This window comes from Lepisma saccharinum, chromosome 14 (assembly GCF_977018435.1).
Source record: "Lepisma saccharinum chromosome 14, izLepSacc3.1, whole genome shotgun sequence".
In the NCBI taxonomy this organism is placed as follows: Eukaryota; Metazoa; Arthropoda; class Insecta; order Zygentoma; family Lepismatidae; genus Lepisma; species Lepisma saccharinum.
In genome coordinates this window covers 60,744,750-60,767,202 of record NC_139242.1, presented here as the reverse complement: position 1 = coordinate 60,767,202, position 22,453 = coordinate 60,744,750, and the positions used below count along the sequence as shown (strand labels likewise).

The 22,453-nt window shown below is 38.0% G+C and overlaps 1 protein-coding gene across 1 annotated transcript; it reads right to left on the bottom strand.

Moving 5' to 3' along the window:
• Positions 1–423: 423 nt before the first annotated feature.
• Positions 424–22,172, bottom strand: mRpL38 (mitochondrial ribosomal protein L38). The gene is made up of 8 exons (XM_083134992.1): positions 22,018–22,172; positions 19,260–19,415; positions 17,141–17,346; positions 15,064–15,182; positions 13,223–13,381; positions 11,164–11,300; positions 5,022–5,109; positions 424–722 (listed from the first exon to the last, which is right to left on the bottom strand). The coding sequence occupies exons 1-8, from the start codon at positions 22,157–22,159 to the stop codon at positions 521–523; spliced, it is 1,209 nt and encodes a 402-aa protein (XP_082991118.1). The 5' UTR covers positions 22,160–22,172; the 3' UTR covers positions 424–520.
• Positions 22,173–22,453: the final 281 nt, after the last annotated feature.

Below are 22,453 nucleotides of genomic sequence, written 5' to 3'. Positions count from 1 at the left end.
TCCTGCGATAAGCTTTGCAGAAACACAACTTTTTTTTGCTGCAAGCTTAAAAAAATCGATGGATGCAAAATATGAATTTTCTCTCGTACCAATTCAAATTTCAAAATTATGCTATATATTTCTCAATCTTTAGGACATGCTTTGAATCCTTTTAGCATGTGCACACACACACACATTCCTTTCTTTATTTACAAATCTGCACTCTACTGACTAGGTGGTCCGCACACAAGAAGTCCAAGGACTTAAATGTCCTGAATTCAAACTTACCGCACTTTTCATTTCCACACTCTGATGCACCAAAGGAAATAGGCAGAACTTTTCATTTCCACATTCTGATGCACCAAAGGAAATAGGCAGAACTTTTAATTTCCATACTCTGATGCACCAAAGGAAATAGGCAGAAATAAAACAAACTAATACATAAATTACAGTATGTATTCAACATCCTAAGTGCATTTGTACATGAGAAAATAATACATGTGGTACTAGTATTCAAATTTTAATGAAATATATGCCAGCTTTAGAAGTCCTTGTACCTACCAATTTTCAAACGCTCTTTCTTTAATTCTGTTTTTACCCATGTTGGCAACTTGGCATCCATGTAATGTGCATTGGGATACTTGAATCTTGTTTCTGGTCTCTCAAAAGGATGCACATTCTTCAATTTCTTCAGCAACATCTCCTTTGCAATCTGCTTCTGGTCTCTGTACCTATCCAAGTACCTGTAACGGCAATGGGTAAGATGAAACGTGATGCTAATTTCGGAATTCTAACAAGTACATTTTACAGGATACCAAGTTTTCTCTAATTACTTTAAAGGGTTTACATATCATGCCTTTTAAAGGCAAGTTTTATATGCTTGTTTCACTATTTTAGTTCTAAGATACAAATTACACTCTTTTCATTTGTCAGGCTGTAATCCATAATGTATTTAAAGACTGCAGCCCCTTCCCTCATCTCAAAAACACACTTTTCTAAATTTCAGAAGACGTTAAAAAAAGGAAGCATGAAAATGGGAGTCAGGTGTGGGGCACACCCAGCTTCCACGAAATGACAAAACTAAATGCTAAGGGCTCTAAACCTGGCCCCCCTAATCTAACCACATCAGAAGCGTGCGGTAAGGAAAGGCGTGGCAAGCGCCGCTTGCGTTGTTTTTTAAAACACTTTTGATATCTTAAGTCTGTGTTTTTCAATGCCTTTATATACCTTAGAATGGAATTTATTTACTATAAGATATTTACATTACAGAATTTTCATTTCCCCTATTTCCTGTTCTATTGGCTTGAAACATAAACCGGCTGCACCCTTGACGACGTTGGGTGATGCGGCAAGATTGACCGCGTTAGAAGAAGAGGGCTGCTCGGCTTTCTCCCCGCTTTTCGAGTGACTTATGCAGTTCTTGCATGGTCACTGTCGATCCCCGTCCACGAAGAAAAAAGGCGAGGGCAAGCAACACCAAGACCGCATCTGTCTTTGGCAAGGGTATTGGAAAGAATTCGTCCACACGGGCCACAAGTGTTGCTAACTTCCAGAATTTTCTGCGCATCTGTAGCACCACCTCGCGCGGTACGATTTTCATGTTTGAAACTCTATAGTAATTAACAAATTACATTATGAAGCTAGCCAGTGATCACCAGTCGTGTGATATTTATAAGAAATAAAATCACAGCCGGTACTTGAACATATCCGTCATGTAGTCAGTTACTCGGAAATATGGAGGGTATGTAACACTGCAACTGCAGGTAGGGTGAAACGGAAGAAGTGTGGGTGCTGGGATGCGTGTTGTTTTTTACTGTGATATTGTGCTGTGTTTTTCTGTTCTTCGTGTAGTGTTTTTGTACCTGATGTAAAAGTATGTTTCTACATTGAAAATTTCCGCCATGGTTGACATACCAGACGAGCCATCGATTTGCAGTGTTGCAGGTAAGGACTTGATTATTAGGGGCACTTCGAGAACATAAGGTGAAAGGTTGGAGCTTGTGAACCATGAGCGACCGTGTCCTGAATTGTTCATAACCAAACCAACTAAGAAAGATGGGAAAGTTTTCATTAGGCAGTTTAAAACATCTCAGTACAACAATATTATCTGGTTATGTGGCAGCAATGATCTTAATAAATTATTTTGTTCGCCATGCGTTTTATTCAGTACAAATGTAGGACCATGAAACTCAGTGGCGTGCCCAAGGGGGGGGGGGGGGGTTGATGTGGGTTTTCGCCAAGTATTCTAAAAAAGAACGTCAAAAGTAGGAAAATATGACAAAATGAGGGCTAACTACCAAGAAAAAGTATACATAACCACTCCCTTTCGAAAATCCTGAGCACGCCACTGATGGAACTGTACAGGCTACGGTGAGTGACTTGAGCAATTTTTATAATGCAGTGCAAAGACATGAACGTTCGCAGAATCACATCTGCGCTTGCATTCAGTAACTGAAGACAAGTCACGATTCAAAATTCTAGCCAAGTAAGAAACCGAAACCCGTCCGTTTATTTAATATCAAAACTTTATGCTAATAGGATCAGGGTTAAAGAAGAACGTAATTTAATTTATAGTTGCCCTCAAATGTCAGGTAAATCATAATTTTCTTCATGGTTGGAATTTAAAAGTTATATCGAAAGGCTGTTTTCCTTCTTTAAAAACCGTGCAGCGAAGATTTGATTTTACGGTATGTATGCACATCACACACTCAAGCCCGATACGTCACCATTAAGCACATTATTGTAAATGGGGATGTGTCTAGGCCTATATTATATTTGAAATTGTTATAATTAACCGAAAGGAAAAATTAACCCATCGCTTGCCTATCACGAAAGGTCACGGCACGCCCCTGAACCACATGCATTATTAGACCTAAGCGGAATTGTCAGGTTAGAAGGGCCAGGCTTATGGAGCTCTTAGCATTTATGTTTGGTGAAAGGTGGGGGTATCCCACAGCAGACCCAATGATGGGAGTACAAAAAAATTTTCATGTTACGTACAACGTCTAGAATATGCATACAATCAGGATGGTCAAACTCAAACATACGCTAAATGCTAGCCAGCTAATAGTAACCTTTTAAAAAAAATGAACGCTGCCCCTTAGAAAGAATTCCATATGATCATTTATTTTTACTTGTTCAGTTATGTTGGGGAGGTAACAAAAGCTATTGTGCCATTCCCACAGAAGATTATAGTCAAATGAATATTTGTTGTACAGCTTGGCCAAGAAGAGAAAAGTCCCTGCGTCAAATTTCCATCCATAAGTGTGCAAAGGAAGAGAGTGATAACAGTTGCTTTCCCTTCCATTGCCAAAATGTGTGGGATCGTAATCTTTATTCAGAACCAAGCATTCTTATCATCATGAAGGGGAAAATAATACATGGCGAAAGCAGACATAATGTTTAACGTTGTTGAATTTATTGACAATATAGCAAGGAAGGGAATTTATAAATATGGCAGCATGGAGTAACTTGGGCTCAAGCAAGGAGGAAGTGAGAGGAGAAAACAAACGCCTGTGCACTTCAGTTTGCAGGAGGTTTTTTCATCTTGGTAGAGTTGTATTATATACCTACTATCCTAGTTTTTCATTTTGGATTGTTTAAGTGGTGTGATTTTTAACTTGGCAGTTTATTGATTCCTGCAAATATATGGTGATATTTATTCAAGGTTGAATTTGGTAACTAAAATTATTTGGGGCCTAAAAATTTGTCAACCAATAAAAGTGCATTTCAAAACATTGGATCAAATTACATGTACGGTTGCATAAAAGGTTTTGAAACAAAGATGATCGATCATCAAATCAAAGTTACTAAAAATTCTTCATTTTCCTTGGGGCCTTGTTACGAGAAAAATTCAAAGTACTACTTGTAAGTGCCTATCAGAATAAAAAAGAAAGGAAGATAATCTAACAAGAAAATGAATTTCCTTCTGTAATGAGAGGAGAGGATGCAAATGCCCACAAATTTTATTTTATCTTTTTTTTTAGCTATGGTAGTTCAGTTGGTAGAGCATCTGGCTATCACGTGGAAGTCATGGGTTCAAATCCTGGGGCAGGGGATCAGGAATTTTCCATTTCTGCCCAGCTATGATGCCCACCCAGCCTCATAAATGGGTTCCTGGGAGGGTAAAGGCTGATCAAATCATCCCAACTATGGATGAGATCAAGAATATATGGAGCTCTATACTTCCACATCACATTCATGGCATGTGTGCACATGCACAGAGGTACCTTACCCTACCTTTTTTTTTTTTAAGCAAACTTGGGCCACTTTCCAATGGCACTTTGCTTGAGTTTGTAAAAAGTAACCAAAAAAGTTATGAGGGTCAATGTTAGAATTTATGAAAGCACACTATTTCAACTTCTCATACAGATTGCAGACATTTTTATTATATGTGCTATTTTTTACATGTGCTATTTGGTATCTTCATGAAAATATGAATAAGTATGATGAATTTCAAAATTTAATAACTGTTCATGAAAAATACAAGTTAAAGCCGAGTATGTAATTCCATGAAAATAATTACATCAAAAGGCAGGAAGCATCAAAAGGTTCTACATTCCAAATTTCAAATTATGGACCAAATTTCATCCAAGGTGGTGAGGTGGAATGAGTCTTGTTTCTCAAACATGTTAATGTCGCTGGTCATCTAAAATATAAAGTGCAGCTATAAAAAGACTAACATAAAACAGTACATTTATTAGGTGGGCCATGAAAATTTAATACTGCACTGTACAGTGGGACCACAAGCAGAAGAAACAGCACTGAGATGGAATTTTGGTTTTTAAGTCCACTTTATGCACAGGAAGGCTAATCAGGACTGGACTTACAGGTTAATGGGATCCAAACCACTTGTGCCTCCACTGGGTATTCAACCTGGGACACCTTGATTTACAAGACGACTAAGTTACCACTATGCTATTGGGGAGGCCTTAGAAACTGTACTGAACAGCGTGTTCTGTCCACTCTATGTGCGAAAACTTCTGGCCGAAGGTTCTTTTGTTTGCGATTCCACTAGAGTAGCAACATTTACATATACTCACAAGTTAAATGGCTGCCTTAATGGATACCATTTCTGTGGCGGATGGTACTCCTCAGGAAAGTCAAATTCAAATACAGGTTCTCTCATTTCTGAAATTTAGAAAAACTCAATATAAATGGATAAAAATACAAAGTACTTATACAAAATAGCATTATTAGCTACAAAATAGTTAGTAGTGTTTCAGCAGTGTATCTATACTAATGTCCAAAATTAAAGCAACAAACGGAAATTCTTTCCCGTGTGTCCATTTGACCACATAATACGATCAGGTGATAGTAATATTTATGATGTCGTAGACAACTGGTTTAAGATAGAAAATAAACTAACCTTAATGTCCCAGGATTCAGGGGTGCCCATCCCCCCCCCCCCCCCCAAGGCCAATGGCACATCCCCCAAATCATATCATTCACGCCCTTAAACCATATCGTAATCCATATTTAATTATGACAGCGTGTCTACCGAAAGTAACTTTTTTCTTAGCTTTACTGAACATTATAATGGATCTGCCTCTCCTTCTTAAACAGGGGTGCCATCACTCAAGACCAGCCCTAAAATCTTTTATCAGAATCGAGAATATTGCGTGGATCCCACTTTAAACTGTAGGTTCAGTCCCGATTAGCCTTAGAGTGCATAAAGTGGACTTAAAAAACAACTCAATCAATCGAGAATATCGCTTGTCTTGTAATGCAGCTGTAGTATAAAAACTTCATATTCATCTCATTAAAGGGCCAAACACACATCGTAGCAACAAATCATTGCGAGCGAAGTGAGCAAGAAAATTTTTACATCCATTTCTTTGCAGGCTTTGAAGAATATTAATTTAATGGGGTGTCAAAACTTTCTTAAGATCCAGAGATATTTATTCTTTTCCTTTTCCAGCTTTTCCTTTGACACATTCGGGGTCGAATATGGGTGCCTTATCGCTAAAAAAGAGTCTCCAAAATGTAATGTTCGAACTCTCTCTCCACTACAGAAAACCCTTGACAATCCAAGATTTAACACTTTATCAAGAGCTTTCTATCTCCCCCTTTAAATTTCATACTCAATCCTACCACCAAATTTTCCATGCCAATTTTAGACTTACTGTTAATATTGAAGAGTAGATATTGCCTCCTCCAAAAAATTAATTCTCAGTCTCCACACCAGAATTTCTGCAACAGTCTAAGACAATAGTAATACACAAGAATTCGATACCCCCTCAATTTAATGCTCAATCCCCCTCTAACTAAAGAACTCGCCATAATCTAAGATCTAGAGTTGGACACTGTCCCCCCCCCCAAAGTTTAATTCAGATTCCCCCTCAGAACCCACGTGTCAATTAAGGCCCAATATATAGGAGTTCGATAGCCCCCTCCCCCTTCGATAATGTCCTAAACACTTTCATTTCTTCATCTAATGGATTAAATATGGTGCATTTAAGGTGTAAAATTTTTACATATATTTTGGAAAATATATAAATGTTGAATTTTATATTGTTTGAAGGGAAAAATCCCCCCAAAAAATCTCGATGGCGCAACGTGCACCATAAAACCCCCCTGTGGGCACCCCTGCCACGATTTATCAACAAAAAATCACGGTAGCAACAGGTTACAATTGGCAAATTTATCAACAAAAAAATCACACGAGGAAAGGATTTGTTTGTTGCTTTAATTTTGGACACTAGTGTAGTACTACATATTGTGCCATTATAAGCTAATCCAAAACAAGTGTGATGCAATTACATTCAATATGGATTGGTTGGAGCCAGTGTGCGAATTAACAGGGGGGGGGGGGGGAAGCTGGGGATTCCTCCCCCGACAAAATAAAATTATTTTTATCCCTGCCAGGGATGTTTTTAACCCCTCAAATAAAATGGAATTGAAAGCATAGAGTATACCATTTCTTAACTGTAATAAACACAACTGAAAAAAAATATTCGTGTCCATTAATTTGTGAAGTCATCAAAGATTTCCATGCCAAAAAGTATGCAACATTGTGGATTAAAGGAGGACCAACCTCACCGAATATGTATTCAAGTGTTCACAAGAAACATGTAGGTGGTTAAATGGAAATTAAGTTTGAACCTGGCAATGGAAATTTAGATAAGTTTTCGGCAGAGGGACAATCACGAATTTTTGTCTGGGGGGGGGGGGGGGCAAATACCAGGATAAATGTACCAATAATAATAATACCTTTTATAATAATAATAATAATAATGTTAATAACATTATTATTATTATTATTGATTTGCTTTATTTTACTTCAATTATTGTGCCACTTTTGGCTAGTTTGCGAAAATGGGAATCAGTGATGAAATGAAATTGATGAATGCACACTCACAAACATCCGTGCCCAAGCCAGAATTCAAACCCAGGAACAACATCATTATTTGTATTATTATTAGTAGTAGTAGAAGTATCAAAGATGTTATTTTTTGGAAATCTGTGCGTTTACTCACTAAATATATTCTTTTACAGTCAAAGAAAGGTATAAAAAACTTACGTGAGTGAGTATAATAGTTGCAGACAATTATTAATTTAAAATTACATGAAGATAAAAATGCCATGAGGGCTAAGAGATAATAAATTCCATATCCAAACACCCTCTTTTACCTAATCCTGGATTTTTTACATATATGACGAAGTATTTTATGTACTGAAAAGAGACCTGAAGAAGCGGAGCGTAGCTTCGCGAAACGTTGTCTGCAACTATTATACTCACTCACGTAAGTTTTTATACCTTTCTTTTTTTTTACTGTAAAAGAATCAAAGATGTTATTACCCTCCTAAATTATGCAAAAGGGGGTAGAAGGTGCTAAAGCATTTGTGTTTGAACAAACGATTTGAATTATTTTTCAACACGTTCAATTTCAGATTAATAATGGAAAGCAAACACACAAACTATTTTCGAAAGACAGAAAATGCTTGATAAATGAATTCCAAATATAATTCTTTTTTACATTAACATCCATAACTTTCATGCACGATATATGTTTCACATTATGCAACATCCATCTCACAATAAACCAACAGCAAAAATTACATAAATAGTCTCTCAAATGTGCATGCTCCCTTTCCTCAAAACAATTGTTCATGCATTTAAAATAAAATCAATTAAGACAAGTCTTATTTCTCTGTCTGGTAATGCGAGCGAAACAAGGAAGAAAATTTTTGGATCCAATTTTTTTGCAGGCTGAAATCAATATTGATTTAATAGGGTGCAAATAATTTCACAGGATGCCAATGCATTCTCTCTTTTACAACTTTTGTGCCTCCCCGATGTTGTAGTGGTAACATCGTAGCCTTGGTGATCAAGGGGTCCCGGGTTCAATACCCGGTGGAGGCACAGTGGTTTGGATCCCACTTTAAACTGTCGGTCCAGTTGCGATTAGCCTTTCTGTGCGTAAATCACAAATCAGTCAATCAATTTTACAACTTATTTTCATTTAGATCATTCGGTGCACAGAGCCAACTCCCGCCGTCCCCTAACTACAGTCCTAAACTTGAGAAGACTAAAAAAAAGGCATTGCGAGCAAAGCAAGCATGAAAATTTTACGAAAAGTATTTTTATTTGCATAAAATTTGATGTTGTAGGCGGTAATTGCCCCTGCAGGCACACTTGGCTGTCAATGTTTGCCCCCCCCCTCCTAGAACTCATTTCCATCGAAGGTTGGGGAGAGGGGGGGAATGCCCCTCCCTGTGGTTGCGCCACTGGTTACCAGTTCGATAGCTCTTTTTGTGTACAGTTTGGGTTTTTCTTAAAATATACTACTTCTAAATCACGTCATAAATGTATTAAGTAAGATTTAATGTCCTAGATTGTAACCAATATTCAAGGTACTTAGAACCGCAGGGCAATAGTTTAGTCTATTGACTGGTAACATCTGTACAAATTTGCACACCAAAAAAAAACCTACTTCCCAAAATGAAATCACAAATATACCACTGAGTGGGCCAACAGCCCCAGCATGGGGGAAGGGGGCACTTACTCACTGAGATATCTGGAAAAGTTCATGTAATTCGAATGGTGTAATTGTAGCAATATTGAATTACATTACACAGAATATTGTTTTCTATGATCTACAGGCTGTCATTTACAGCAATTAACTGTCATGTCCAACAAAATAACGAGAGAACGTTCACACAACAGACATTAGAATCTTGTTGACTACCGTAACTCGGGCTATACAGGATGGAAAAAAAATGGTCGGAATAAAATTGGGAAGGAAATATTAATGTTTCTGACGCTCAGGACTGAAAAAATTCTCCGGGATATAAAATTTTCAAAATTTCCCGATGCGGTTTAAATCTCGAAATGTACACTATTTCCTCTTCAAGTGATTGTTTTTGCACTTCTGGAATAAAAACTGTTAATTCAAGAAATTTCAGACACATATAGTGCCGAAAATATCAAGAATTAGCCTCTTTTAAATAAGATTGATTGGAATTTCTCAGCTGATCAGGATTACGAAAAGTCTGACCTCGATAATTCATACCCCGCCATTTTCAATTACCTTTTTTTTTTACAGTACCCTTCAGCATGTAAAAACATGGATCAGAGGTACCATGAAGGACAGTACATTAAGTTATACTTGTGCTCTTTTAAAAAGACGAATAACTGTTCATCAACAAAGTGATAGATGTTTATGGAAAGGAAGTAAGTCGAATCCAGTTTCTATCTAGATATCAGAATGGAGTCTGAACTTGTAAACAGCGCCAAAGTATTTTAAATCCAATTTGAATTTTATGATCGGTAAAATAGTAATAATAATAACGATAACATTGCAACAATATTTAAAAAAAAGGTAAAGTGCTCCCCTGTGCATAGCACCACGCCATGAAGGCGTATAGGGGGTGTGGGGGTAACGCCCCACACTTTCTTGATCCGGTCGTGAGTGGGGGTGATGTGATCAGCATCACGCCCCTGACCACCTTTACCCCCTCAGGGTTTCCCCAGGTACCCATGTTATTCGACGCTGGGTGGGCGCCGGGGTCGCTTCCATCGTTAGAAAAAGTTCCCGGATTTGAACCAGCCGGGGATCGAACCCGGGACCTTTAGCATGGTAGTCAGACGCATTACCGACTGAGCCAGCAATAATAATAATAACAACAGTACAAGTTTCAATAACTGAAGTGCAAGATATGAAATCTTACTATGCCACCCTCGCGAGAAAAAATCCTGCGGGAGGCCTTGGAGTGGACCCCCCCCCCCCCCCAAAGCAATAAGTTTAATTCGCACAGTGGTTGGAGTCATATGTTGTGGAAAACCTAGTGGTAGTATGCATTAAGAAGATGAATGATGTAGCTGCTCGGATGTGGTTCTACACCTTGCTTGAAATCAACAAACTCTGTATGCTATCTCTCTTACATGTTTAGGCAACGCTAGCCACGTTTATTTCTTTGTCCTCCCCCACAACAAAACCCATCATCAGTTACACTAAAATACTTACAAGCAGAGGCATCTTGTGAATGCATACACTGCATGCTGCGCATGCGTCAATTGTGGGAAAAAGGACAGCTTGCTCTGGGACGACATTCATGAGCATTTCTACGTTTTAATTTCTTCATATAGGAGAAGTATTTATTTTACACGAGAGCGCTGAACTAAGCTTATATTACATTTCTTGGATCTGAAGTGACTTATGGGAAAATAATTATTACTTTATTATTATTTTATTTCAAGCTGTCCTTTTTCAAATAAAAAAATTTCGAATTTAAACCCGTCAGCCTGTCATTAGGTGAATACTCAATTTTTCCCCTCCACAATTGACACATGAGCAGCATGCACCACATGCGTTCACGAGATGCCTCAGCTTACAAGAATGCAATGACAACATGAAGCATCACACATGACATAACAGACTCTGAATAAATTTAACTGGCCAAGTCCCCACATGGCCTATTCCCTTCCACTGCACATCCTTATACCATCCACCATTGTACACACTATTTACTCTCATAATATGCGATATAAAATGGCCAAAGAAAGAGACCACCCACAATTATATTAATAACTTCAAAGTTACTCCCACTTAAAATGCAATTCACCAGAATAAACATTGAGGACACGTTACTGTTCGAATTAAATTATGAACCGAGTCTGTTTAAGCCATTAGTTTGGATCAGTGCTCTATTATCTTAGAATAAAACATGATGATGACTTACTCAAAACATTGTGGAAGAAGTCTGTGAGTGTAGAATCCCAGTTCGACTGGAAGAATGCCAAACCAGCTGGCGTCAGCACATCTTGATGCTGCCTGTAGAAATCCAGAGTTTTGAAACTCCTTTCCTTGAGTCTCAGGCTGAAATTTCCAACACACAGAGATTAAGCATACATAACAACAATAGAACTTGACATGAAACATGTGCACTGGCATTTTATATATGGAGAGTGCAGCAAACAGCAATTTGCAGGCCTCACTTATGATTTGGCCGACTCATATGTACTATGTATAAATTTCAACAATAAATGCAGGCTAGACCTGTACTCGAACCCGGGTCTCTGGCATACTGTCATTGCTCTACCCAGTAGCGGTGATTGGGTGCCAAAACTGGGGGGTGCAAGGACAGTTTACTTTCTCTTGTTAGTCGAGCCTTAGCATTAGGATGCTATAGTGGAGGGGCAAAAAGTTGGGGGGGGGGGGCAACTCCCTCCCATCGCTGCTATTGGCTCTACCAGTATTGTATTCAATTGGTATCGTATCCTATTATACACACACACACAAGAGAGAGAGAGATATATATATAGATTCGTGTGCTTAGGGCAAAATAAAATATGTCCCCTTAGCTTGGAACAAATATTATTCTTAGATTACACTCTTTTTAACATTAGAGCACAAACAGCAATTAAATGATGCAGTAAGGAATCCATTCATACAAGAATAATGGAAAAGTTCACCAACAACAAAATTGTCTTACAACAAGATGATCAAAATTAAGGTTGGCACCATTAATTTTTCTGTACTATCGGTAATTTACAAAGCGTTACTGTGTAGCATGTTGAGTACAGTTATTACTGCATTCACAGAATCATTAATAGTATGTTTAATAATAACATTAATAATTACTATGAGAATACATTTTATGTGTAAAGCTATCATGTAACTTGACAAATCGAAATATAACGAGAAATATGCATCGAACGAAAAAAATGTTCCATATGAAAGTATAATAGTATTGTGGGGGCAAGCCACCTATGCTACAATGAACCCACCCCACAGGGTGCAACGTTGAAATGTTAAAAGGGAACCCCTATTTTTTATTGCAAATTCGACTTCGACGTCCGAAAATACGTAGGTGGCTATTTGCAATCAGGAATTTATTTTACTTGCCTTGCAAGCATAAAGTCTCTTAAAAAATATTTTGTATTGCGAGTACAATGAGGAGGAAAATTTTGGATGTAATTCTTTGCAAATTGACAGTAGTATAAATTTAAGAGGGCATCAATACTTTAACGGGACTTCACAACACATACTCTTTACGCTCATTTGGTACCCCATTTCCTCAGTGACTGGCTAGGGCTTCAAGAGAGAAGAGAGAGAGACCTACTTCATTGTGTCCAATTCAAGTGTAACTGTGCATCTATTTTCAACCGCAAATATGATGGGCAACTTTATAATTGTTACAATAATTTTAGCTATAACTGGTAGGTCAAGTTATGCCAGACAGCTAGTTGTGTGGCTTTTTTGAAACCATCCCCTCTTCCAAGTGAAAGGGTGGGGCTAAAGCCTCACCCCTCTCCCTAATTTCAAACCTTTAAGTGTTGACAACAGAAACTGTAAGAAAATGCTTCAGGCACGAACGAGGGTTGTGAACTTGTTCTCCAGGAAGAACTTCTCTGAAAAAAAAAAAAAAAAGCTGCTTCATTATAGAAACTCAGTTATCATTCAGGCAGGCAATCACTTAATATTTGACAGAAAGAGGAGAGGGAGGTGACTACTATTTACTCTTACATTAACCAACTAGTGGTAGTTTCACATATCTCTTCATGATTCACTGCAATTCCACTGTGCCTTTTGAGAGCATTTAAGTCCACCTTGTGCTGAGATAGGCTAATCAGGATTGGATCTAGAGTTAAAAGTGGAGTCTGATCCACTCTACACAAAGTCTCTCCACTGAGAATCAAACTCAGGACCCCTTGATTACAAGGTGACAACATCACCATTACACCTTTCTTCAAAATCAAGTAAAGATCATTAAGTAATGTAGAATGATAAAAACTTACCATGGAGGTTTCTTTTTCAAGGCACTGTAATCTATCTTCCGATCCTGTTTATACAGAATGTATATGAACCTGTGAAACCCTGTGCCTCTTGGTGGGAAAGGCTGTAGGTAATTCCACACGACCTCACCCTTCTTCAAGTCATTTCCAGGAATGTTACCTCTGAAACAAAAATCAAATTATGAAACGCGTAAAAAAAATATAAAATGCAAGGAATCTGATAGCTTTATTTGATATACTCTACATGAAATGTGTTTATGCCGATTTCATTATTTTGGAAAAGATATCCTGTGGATTTGTATTTTTCTTAATTTACATTATGCACCATTGCACCAAAATTGCCTCTGTGGCAGAGTGGTTAGCACAGTATGGGCATAGATGTTCTGTTAGTGCCCCTTTATTAATTCCGTCATATCATCACTCTGCCTCATTACCATGAGTAGCCAAGTGACAGAAAAGTAACGGTAAATAACGAAAAATCAAACAAACAAATCTTATTTTATGTCGATTTCTTCTGTTACCCTTGGCTAATCATAATGATGAAGATCAACAGTGATTAGAAGAAGAGATACTCACAAAGGAACGCCTCATGGCCAGACTGGATACAAACCTGGAACCTTCAGGGTGACATTGTGAGTCAACCACTCTACGTATTCAACCACTGAGGCAGCAACAGTAAAAATAAATAAATAAAAATTTAATGTCTGGTCAGTTATCATTCCTAGAAACTAGTACACTCAGAAAGATAAAATTCTTATGGCAGAAAGCATATTACATGTAGCTTAGAGTGACGATCTGAGAGAAAGGGGAGGGGAGACGAGGCACAAAAAGATAAACTAGATTAATAAATATCCCGTTGGCCTAAATATAGTTTTTTCTTTAGAATCTGGACGTTTCTTAATAATGTGACTGCACCCTCCTCCTCTCTTGTCAACATTTATTTTCTCCTGGATCAGTATTGATAGTATAGTCATTGTTGCAGTAGTCACTTCTGGTTGTAGTTTTAAAAGAAGGTCCACTTTACATACAGATAGGCTATTTGGGACTGTGCCTAGAGTTTAAAGTGACATTTGAACCCTTATGAGCCTCCACCAGGTATAAGGTGATGACGTTACTACCACACCATCAGCAAGGCATATAATCAGTTCTGCACTTTATAATCTGCACTTTTTATCTGATACCCTTTGTAATAATGCAGATGAACTGATGAAACAGATGATGGGACAAATACAATGACTGATTCATTTGGTTTATTTTACTTTGCATTTGTGTCATTTTTTATTAATTTGCGAAGATGGAGATGAGTGATGATGTGTTGAAATTGATGAATGGACACCCACAAACATCAATGTTCAGGCTGGGATTCAAATCTGGGACCACTGGCATCGTAGTGCAATGTGCTAACCACTCTGCCACGACGGCCGGCACACAAATACAATGATACATCCATGCCTTGATCAAGTTTCAAACCTGGTACATTAGGCTTTGTAGTGCAGAGGCCAGCACTGTTCTGTATGATATTAATATATTATTTGTGGTACAGTGGAATCCATGAATATTACCATGCAAATTTTCCATCAGCATGTCCGTGCACTGTTTTAACCCAAAAGAGCTTCAAGAATTAAAAGAAAACTCAAAACAAGCTGTTGACAACTTCTGCACCAGTACACATAAAAATCCTTCGCTAAAGAACATACAGGATGTAAGAGAAAAATTAATGAAAATAGCCATGGAGAATTTGCCAAGCAATACTAGAGGATCCCACTGTACAATGTGTGTTACAACAACATTACATTTCTTTCCTACATTTGAAATCAAATAATAATAATGAAGATTACACTTACACAAACCAATGAACATATTCAGAGTCCTTTTCTGTGAAATGACCATCGGGATTTGACAAGATTAAAGTCCATAATGTATTGGAGTCTGCATCATATTGAACTTCAGGTTCAACAGCAGCCTGCAAACAATGTTCATCTCATAAAATGAATATTTCCTAAAAGTTTCATATTAAACATTTTTTCCAGAAATACAACGAACAATTAACATTGTTTTCATTCTACATACTTACTTTATGCTATCTATTTTTATTAGCGTGATGTACAAGAGAATGAAAGAGTAAAATTAAATGTGATACAGGACAAGCACATAAAATATACACCCTGTGTCTAAAAAGTTTTGTGAATGGCCTGATATATAAACAGCAAAAAGATCCAACCAGGTGCGTGGGGATGCACATGGCTATCCACAGATATGTTGAGAAACATCACCTAGCATGAAGTACACGTAGCCGTCAGGGTAAACCCACTGTGGCTAGTCAAAGGTAGTCAGTGTGGGAGGTAGTGTCACAGTGCAATGGTGCAACGAGTGAACATCAAGTTCATCCTGTCGTTTCCTTCTCGTTGCAAAAGCATTTGGACAAGTCATAAACACATTTTCTGCTCACAGCTTACATCCTGTTCATTTGTACGAAGATTTCATGCACTTGAGGACTCTTTCTGTTTCCTCGCCTGAAGAGTGTCATGAAAGGTGCTCGTTTTGAAGACATATAGGCAATTCAAGAACGTTTGACAGTCGTTCTGCAATCAATTCCTAAAGAGGCTCTTGCTGGCAGTTTCCAGAAGCTTCATGACCGTTACCAAAAGTGTGTTGTGGCTGATGGTGATTACGTTGAAAGCCAATTTTCAATATTGTTTTCTGATAACATTCACCAAACTTTTTACACACAAGGTGTATTCTTATTCCATGACCGTAAGGGATATAAAAACATCTTGACATAATACTTGATAAGAGTATTGGAATGCAATGAACCATTTCCACCATATTGTACATAAAGATAAATAATTTAGATTTTCTCTGCTACTGTTCTCCACTTACATCACACCTATTGTACAATATAACACATCCATCTGGAGCTTTGCATGTAATGTTATAGCAAAGGTATCAAGTATTATTTTGAATATAACATCTTAAAAGTATTCCACACGGAAAAGCTAGATTTAAGAAGAGAAAAATGTATTATATTTTTCACTAATACAATTTTAGAGGGCACCATAAGGGCATACACTGAATTTATTACAAACTATTTGTATTTGAACGATAAGAACAAATCTGGTTTTATGATGCCAGATACAATATACGAGGGGAAGTCAAAAATTATCTACACTTTTGGCACAACTTTTCTCAGGTTGGCAGCACTGCCTTCAGCGCTTGTGTGCTAAAAGGCTGTACTTTTGTGGTCATGTGGCTGAGGTTTGATCTTAATCGCCCCATTTTTCTTTCTTTTGTTACAGTGTAAACATGGCTGCTCCACTGGCAGTATGCGCCAAGGAACAAGGAAGAACAATAATCAGTTATCCGATTTCTCTGGTCTCAAGAAGTGTCAGTACAATACAGGGACAGTGCTTTACTGCTTAGAATTCTGTATCACTGATTGCTGTTCTTCCTTGGTGCACACTGCCAGTGGAGCGGCCATGTTTACACTGTAACAAAAGAAAGAAAAATGGAGCGATTAAGATTAAACCTCAGCCACATGACCACAAAAGTACATCGTTGTAGCACACAAGCATTGCAGGCAGTGTGGCCAACCTGAGAAAAGTTGTGGCTAAAGTGTAGATAATTTTTGACTTACCCTCGTATATATACATAAATTTCCTAATGAGTATTTTCAAAAAGTACTATGGCATACATTTTCCTATTCATTTGTATGTATTTAAACAAACTTTATATTATGTCTGTCTTGTTTTCTTATTTTGTACAAACTGTGTAAAAAACTTAAAGGCAGTTAAATTTTCTATACAATAAATAAGATGGATTTGAAGTACAAATCAATGTGATAAATCAACATCATTCTTTGACATGCCCACAAGCCAAAGGGTTAACACACAAAATATGCATACTGAAGGAACGATTACATACTTCATGTGGCTTAATGACATTCCCTCGATGGACAGGGATGAGAGCATCATTGTGAGCATAGCCAATGTCTAGCATCACCCTAGGGACAAAGTAGGCTTCACCAAACAAATCCTCAAATATACCATAGTGATCAGCAACTTCTTTTATTTGAAAAGGACCACCTGTTCTCTTCCAATCTTCCTTAACTTCATGCAATGGTATACTCACTGGAGGGAAATACAAAAACAAAAAAAAAAAAAATAGGTTAATACACTACCAAACATAAGAACTAAACATGTAAAGTAAAGTAAAGTAAAGTCTTCCCCTGTGCTTAGCACCACGCCATGAAGGCGTGTAGGGGGTGTGGGGGTAACGCCCCACACTTTCTTGATCCGGTCGTGAGTGGAGGTGATGTGATCAGCACCACGCCCCTGACCGCCTTTACCCCCCCCCCTCCCAGGTTTCTCCAGGTACCCATGTTATTCGACGCTGGGTGGGCACCGGGGCCGCTTCCAACATTAGAAAAGTTCCCGGATTTGAACCGGCCGGGGATCGAACCCGGGACCTTGAACATGGTAGTCAGACGCATTACCGACTGAGCCACCGCGGCCACTAAACATGAACATTACATATTTTTTAGCAGAGTATGGAAAAAATCGTCACATAACCCATCAATCCTGTTCATTGCTGTTATACATATCATATCATTCTACAGAATGATGGGGATCAAAACCAGTCACTCCCACAATTAATCAATGAGTGATGTAACTTATTCATCCTCAATGATGAGAGCACTCGTCATTGACATGACAAGTCAAACGCTTGGCAGTGCAAAAGGCACAACTAAAACTAAACAGCTAGCAACTAAAACTAACAACTAGAAAAGACAATGGTCACTCATTGGGTTTTATGAACCTTCGAACCTGAATCATAGCTGGGTTAGGATAATTACCTGTCTATCAGAAGAGTAATGACTAATTCAAAGTAATGTCGAATAAAATAAAACTAAGACCTCTCTAGGCTTCCTTGCTCGTTGACCATGACTCGCCTCACTTTCCCTCAAGCCCTTTCTCCAAGCTCCTCTCTCTCCTCAATCCAAATCAAAAGTCCGTCCCTTCTCAGTCTGTCTCACTTCCATATCACCCAGGCCATGGAGACCTTCCTCCATGCCAAATCGTGATTTTTACTACTTCTATTGCAAACAGCTGACTCCATAAGCTGATGGAACTTCCAATATCCTGAATACATCAGGAAGTTTGCATAGCACAACACTGTGCATTATTTACATACAACAGAAGTTGAGTCAACTGAGGTAAACAAGTGAATGCCCTGGCCAACATGAAGCATCCAGAGAGAGTTTAAATAAAATATAATCTTATGGATTAATACGATATTAAACTCGTCATTATGTATTGTCATTGCTTCATATGGTTCTCCATTTTCTTGGATTAAGTAAAATGAAAACTTTTTTTTGTCGTTTTTTTCTGGTAGATGTCTGCATGTAGGTTTTGCGCAAGTTTGCTGCATTTTAGCACAAATCCATTGCTGACCTGTATATATTTTTAAGTCTAAATTAGTGCCTGTATAGCTTAGGAAGAATAATCTTTGGGATGCACATGCAGTCACTTATGACGAGTCATGGCAAAGGTTTTCCTCCACCCGCATTATCATTTGACAGAGAATTTCTACAAGTTCTAGGCTTCCAGAGGGCAAAGAAACACAGGTCTTAACTGGTGTATGTGTGTGGAGGAGGTGCCATCTTTAAAATGACAAAAATGGTGTTTTGAAGCTCACTTGATCACTGTTGCTGCAGCCTTCATGTAATTTTGTGAATACCAGTTAATACCGCATGTCAATTTCAGCTGTATGCAGACTTTCATGTAATGTTTTAAAGTTTTCACATGACTCTACCTCGTATTGAAATTTTACCTTATCATGTTTTGAAGCAAGAAAAAAAGTAGGAAACTTAAGGAAGCACATAGTATTGTAAACACTTTTAGAAATGAAGGAGTACACAAATAATGAAATAACATGGAAACATCTTACTTGGCTGTTGCTAACATAAAAATCTTCTCAAAGTACTGACAAATTTCTGCTATTCGACAAATTTGGACTATATTTTTCAATGAAAAATACTTACATTGCTTTGTCCGAGCAAGTTTTTCCAACTGTGGATTCGACCTCTGCTTCTTCAAATGTTCCAGCCTCTCCTTCAACTCTCCCGACCTGGAAACCTTTAGTTTAGGTAAACCAATATTGACTCTGAAGTGGAGTTCTGGATCCTTGTAACTTAATTCTGAAAACACAGTTACAAAAATAATTTTCCAACCACAATAAAATTAAATGGGCATCGACCTATAACAATTATAACCAGTACCAGTTCTGCAGTTGTTTATCTCAGTAGCAGGTTGAAGAAGTCTTGATTCCAATATGCATCATGGCAATAGGATTAACAATGCTTTCACCCTCCATACCCCTTCGAGAAAGTGGAAATTTTTGCATGGTTTAGGAAGATTGTGTTTCATGTGAATATTTTCTGATTTCAGTTTGCAGAGGTGTGTTATGGTAAAGTAATGAATGGTTTTATGTGCTACCATTTATCATGTCATGTCATCATTGTCAATACAATGTGACATGTTCCGCATGTAAGGAATTATTTATTATGCATTGTAATTCGGATTGTTGTACATAATGACATTGCTTTTGTATTTCGTCACTTACAGATAATTAATAATAACCTGTGGCGCAACAGCTCATGAGAACCAGGGTCTACCTACTGACTGCCGGCCTCACTCCCACCTCGGAGACCATCCAACCAGTTAAGAAAGTAAAAGTTCGGTATATCGGAGACACATTAAAAACGGATATTTTGTGTTTCGCATGGTTCGTACTTACCAATTGTGTATTGCGGAACATAGTTCAAGGTGCCATTATGCTTTTTACACAAAAACAAAGACAATTTTTCACATACAGAGTGATTTTCTTGATTCCTTTCTTTGCTTCTATAACACACGTTATGGCGGGCACATTTTGACTCATGTTGTGGGTATGCAGTGTTTCCAACCTTCTTCATTGAAAAATACCTACTATCGTGTTCGTCACGTGTGAAAATTTTACATTATGCACTGGTAGCTGACGGATAGCCCAACAAACCATTCACGGATAGCCCCACGAACCATTATGCATGGTAGCTGACTAATAGCCCCACGAATCATTTCCGATAAGGTTAGGTTTGGTTCGGTTAGGCAAGCATAGTGAAAAAAAAGGGGGTTGGAAACACTGACAGGGGCTTATGTCATCAAATGTACGCAGCATGCAGTTCACGTAGCGAAAGCAATGGCAATTGTCATTTTTCTTGAAAAATACATGATTTCCTGGTCAAATATATTCCACGATGAAAGAAAATACCTCGACGAATGTTGGAAAGCTTGCAGGAACTCATTTCCGTAAGTAGTTTCTTGTGTAAAAATGATATACCGAACTTTTACCGTTAAGAAATGTCACTCATGAGAAAGGTTGTTACGCTTCCTCCGGGAGATTCAAATTTCCATGCATACACGGGCCACTTTTCAACAGCAGATATCTTGGTTATATGTGGTTTCCATGCCTTGAAATAATTTTTACATGACATAAAACATAGAAATCTATGGATTTAAAACAGGCCCAAGTTTCGATTGCTTCATTCCGAATTTATCATGGTGCACAGGCATTTTTACACAGTTCGATTTCTAACTATGACTGTTAACACATACTTATGGAGAACGATTTTTCCCTTCTATATACTCCTATGTGATTCTTTGTTTTGCAAGCAGCCATTCGTTTACTGTTATCTTGGATACAAACTGCTGCTACCATCTACTTCATGTGCATGGGGTTCTAAATATTTTGTTGTTAGGTTGGGCAAGTCAGGTTTAGAGCTTGTAATAGTAATAAAATATCCCTAAATCCTGTCGTTGCCAGGTTAGGTAGGTCAGGTTTAGGGTTCTTAGCATTAAAATCACCCCTAAATCTTTTAAACATCACTTTCAGTATTCTAATGCACTTCCTAATAGTCCTACAAGACTTGCAAAAAATAATTAAACATTCGGAAACACAATTTTCTAGGGGGTACACTTGGTCATCGCACCTAACAAACAACTTCTCTGAGAATGTTGCTATTTGAAGAATTCTCACCTTCGAAGCAAACGGGGTAAAAATGTCAAAGCCGGGAAACGGATTTCTTCAAATTTACAGGAGAAAGTACTTACGGAATGGAGTTTCTATGGAATTTCGGAAGGTCGTAGAAGTGTTTTCTCAAACACGCAGTTTTTCACTATAATGCCCAACCTAACCTAACCTTACCATGATGGTGCATGGAGCTATCGTGAATGGTTTTTGGGGCTATTCATGGATGGTCATACGATCCCGAATAGTTTTTGGGGTTATGCGTGAATGGTTTTCGGGCTATGCAGGAATTTTTCTGTTAAGAAGGTTGAAACACTGCTTTGCCGTTTGAAACACAGCATATTGACAACGCTAGTCAAGATTTGCCCGCTATTTTGCGGGTTCAGGAAGCGTTAAAAGAGCAAACAATAATTACTCGATATGTCGACAATAGATACTAATTTCGTAAAAAAAAGCGAAATCCCTTGTTAAACAATCTTTCGCAATGCAGAATAGGGGTAAGTACGAATGTCAACAATTACAGAATAAACGAGTTGCAAACGTTTCCCGGCTTTGAAAGTTTTACCGCAAACTGTGCACGCAAACTACAATTAGATCTTTAAAAAAGTTGTTTTAGACAATTTAAATTCTTTTTGATAACTGGCAGCAATAAATGGCTCATGAAAATACACCTTTCTATGGGCAAAATGCTATGGATTACCGATTTATTCTTAGTTGTACACACTAAATACTACCTTCAAGCCTTTGCTCCAAAGATCTAGCAATTCCTGGTGGCTTTCCTATAAGCCATCGACGATATCTGACTGTTATACATAAAGGTAATTCCTTTTTCAAGAAATTTCCCGTCAGAAAACACTTCCCTACGGACGCCGCCATGTTAACATAATTGCGAATATCTCACTTCAGTTGTTTTACAATTCGCTGGCAGTAATGCCAGTACCGGAGTCAATTTATTCATATTCTAGGATTGAATTTACCAGTAGCGAAGCGTAGTCTTACGAAGGAGGCAAGCAATGTTTCAGTACAACAAAACATGTAGTACAATGGCACGCCAAGAGGAGGATTAAAGGTTTATAGCCTCATTGGCCCGGTCGCTGGATTTGTCAAAATATCATAATAAAGTGACGGTTCTAAAAATAAACCATATGATCCTCAAACGTCACATTTACT

Bases quoted from the DNA above. Each gene is read 5' to 3' on its own strand.
- mRpL38 (XM_083134992.1), bottom strand. From the start codon at position 22,159: ATGGCGGCGTCCGTAGGGAAGTGTTTTCTGACGGGAAATTTCTTGAAA. The intron at 15,183-17,140 runs GTATGTAATCGT...CATTGTTTGCAG, and splicing joins ATGTCATTAAGCCACATGAA to GCTGCTGTTGAACCTGAAGT. The intron at 13,382-15,063 runs GTAAGTGTAATC...TTTTTGTTTCAG, and splicing joins GAATATGTTCATTGGTTTGT to AGGTAACATTCCTGGAAATG.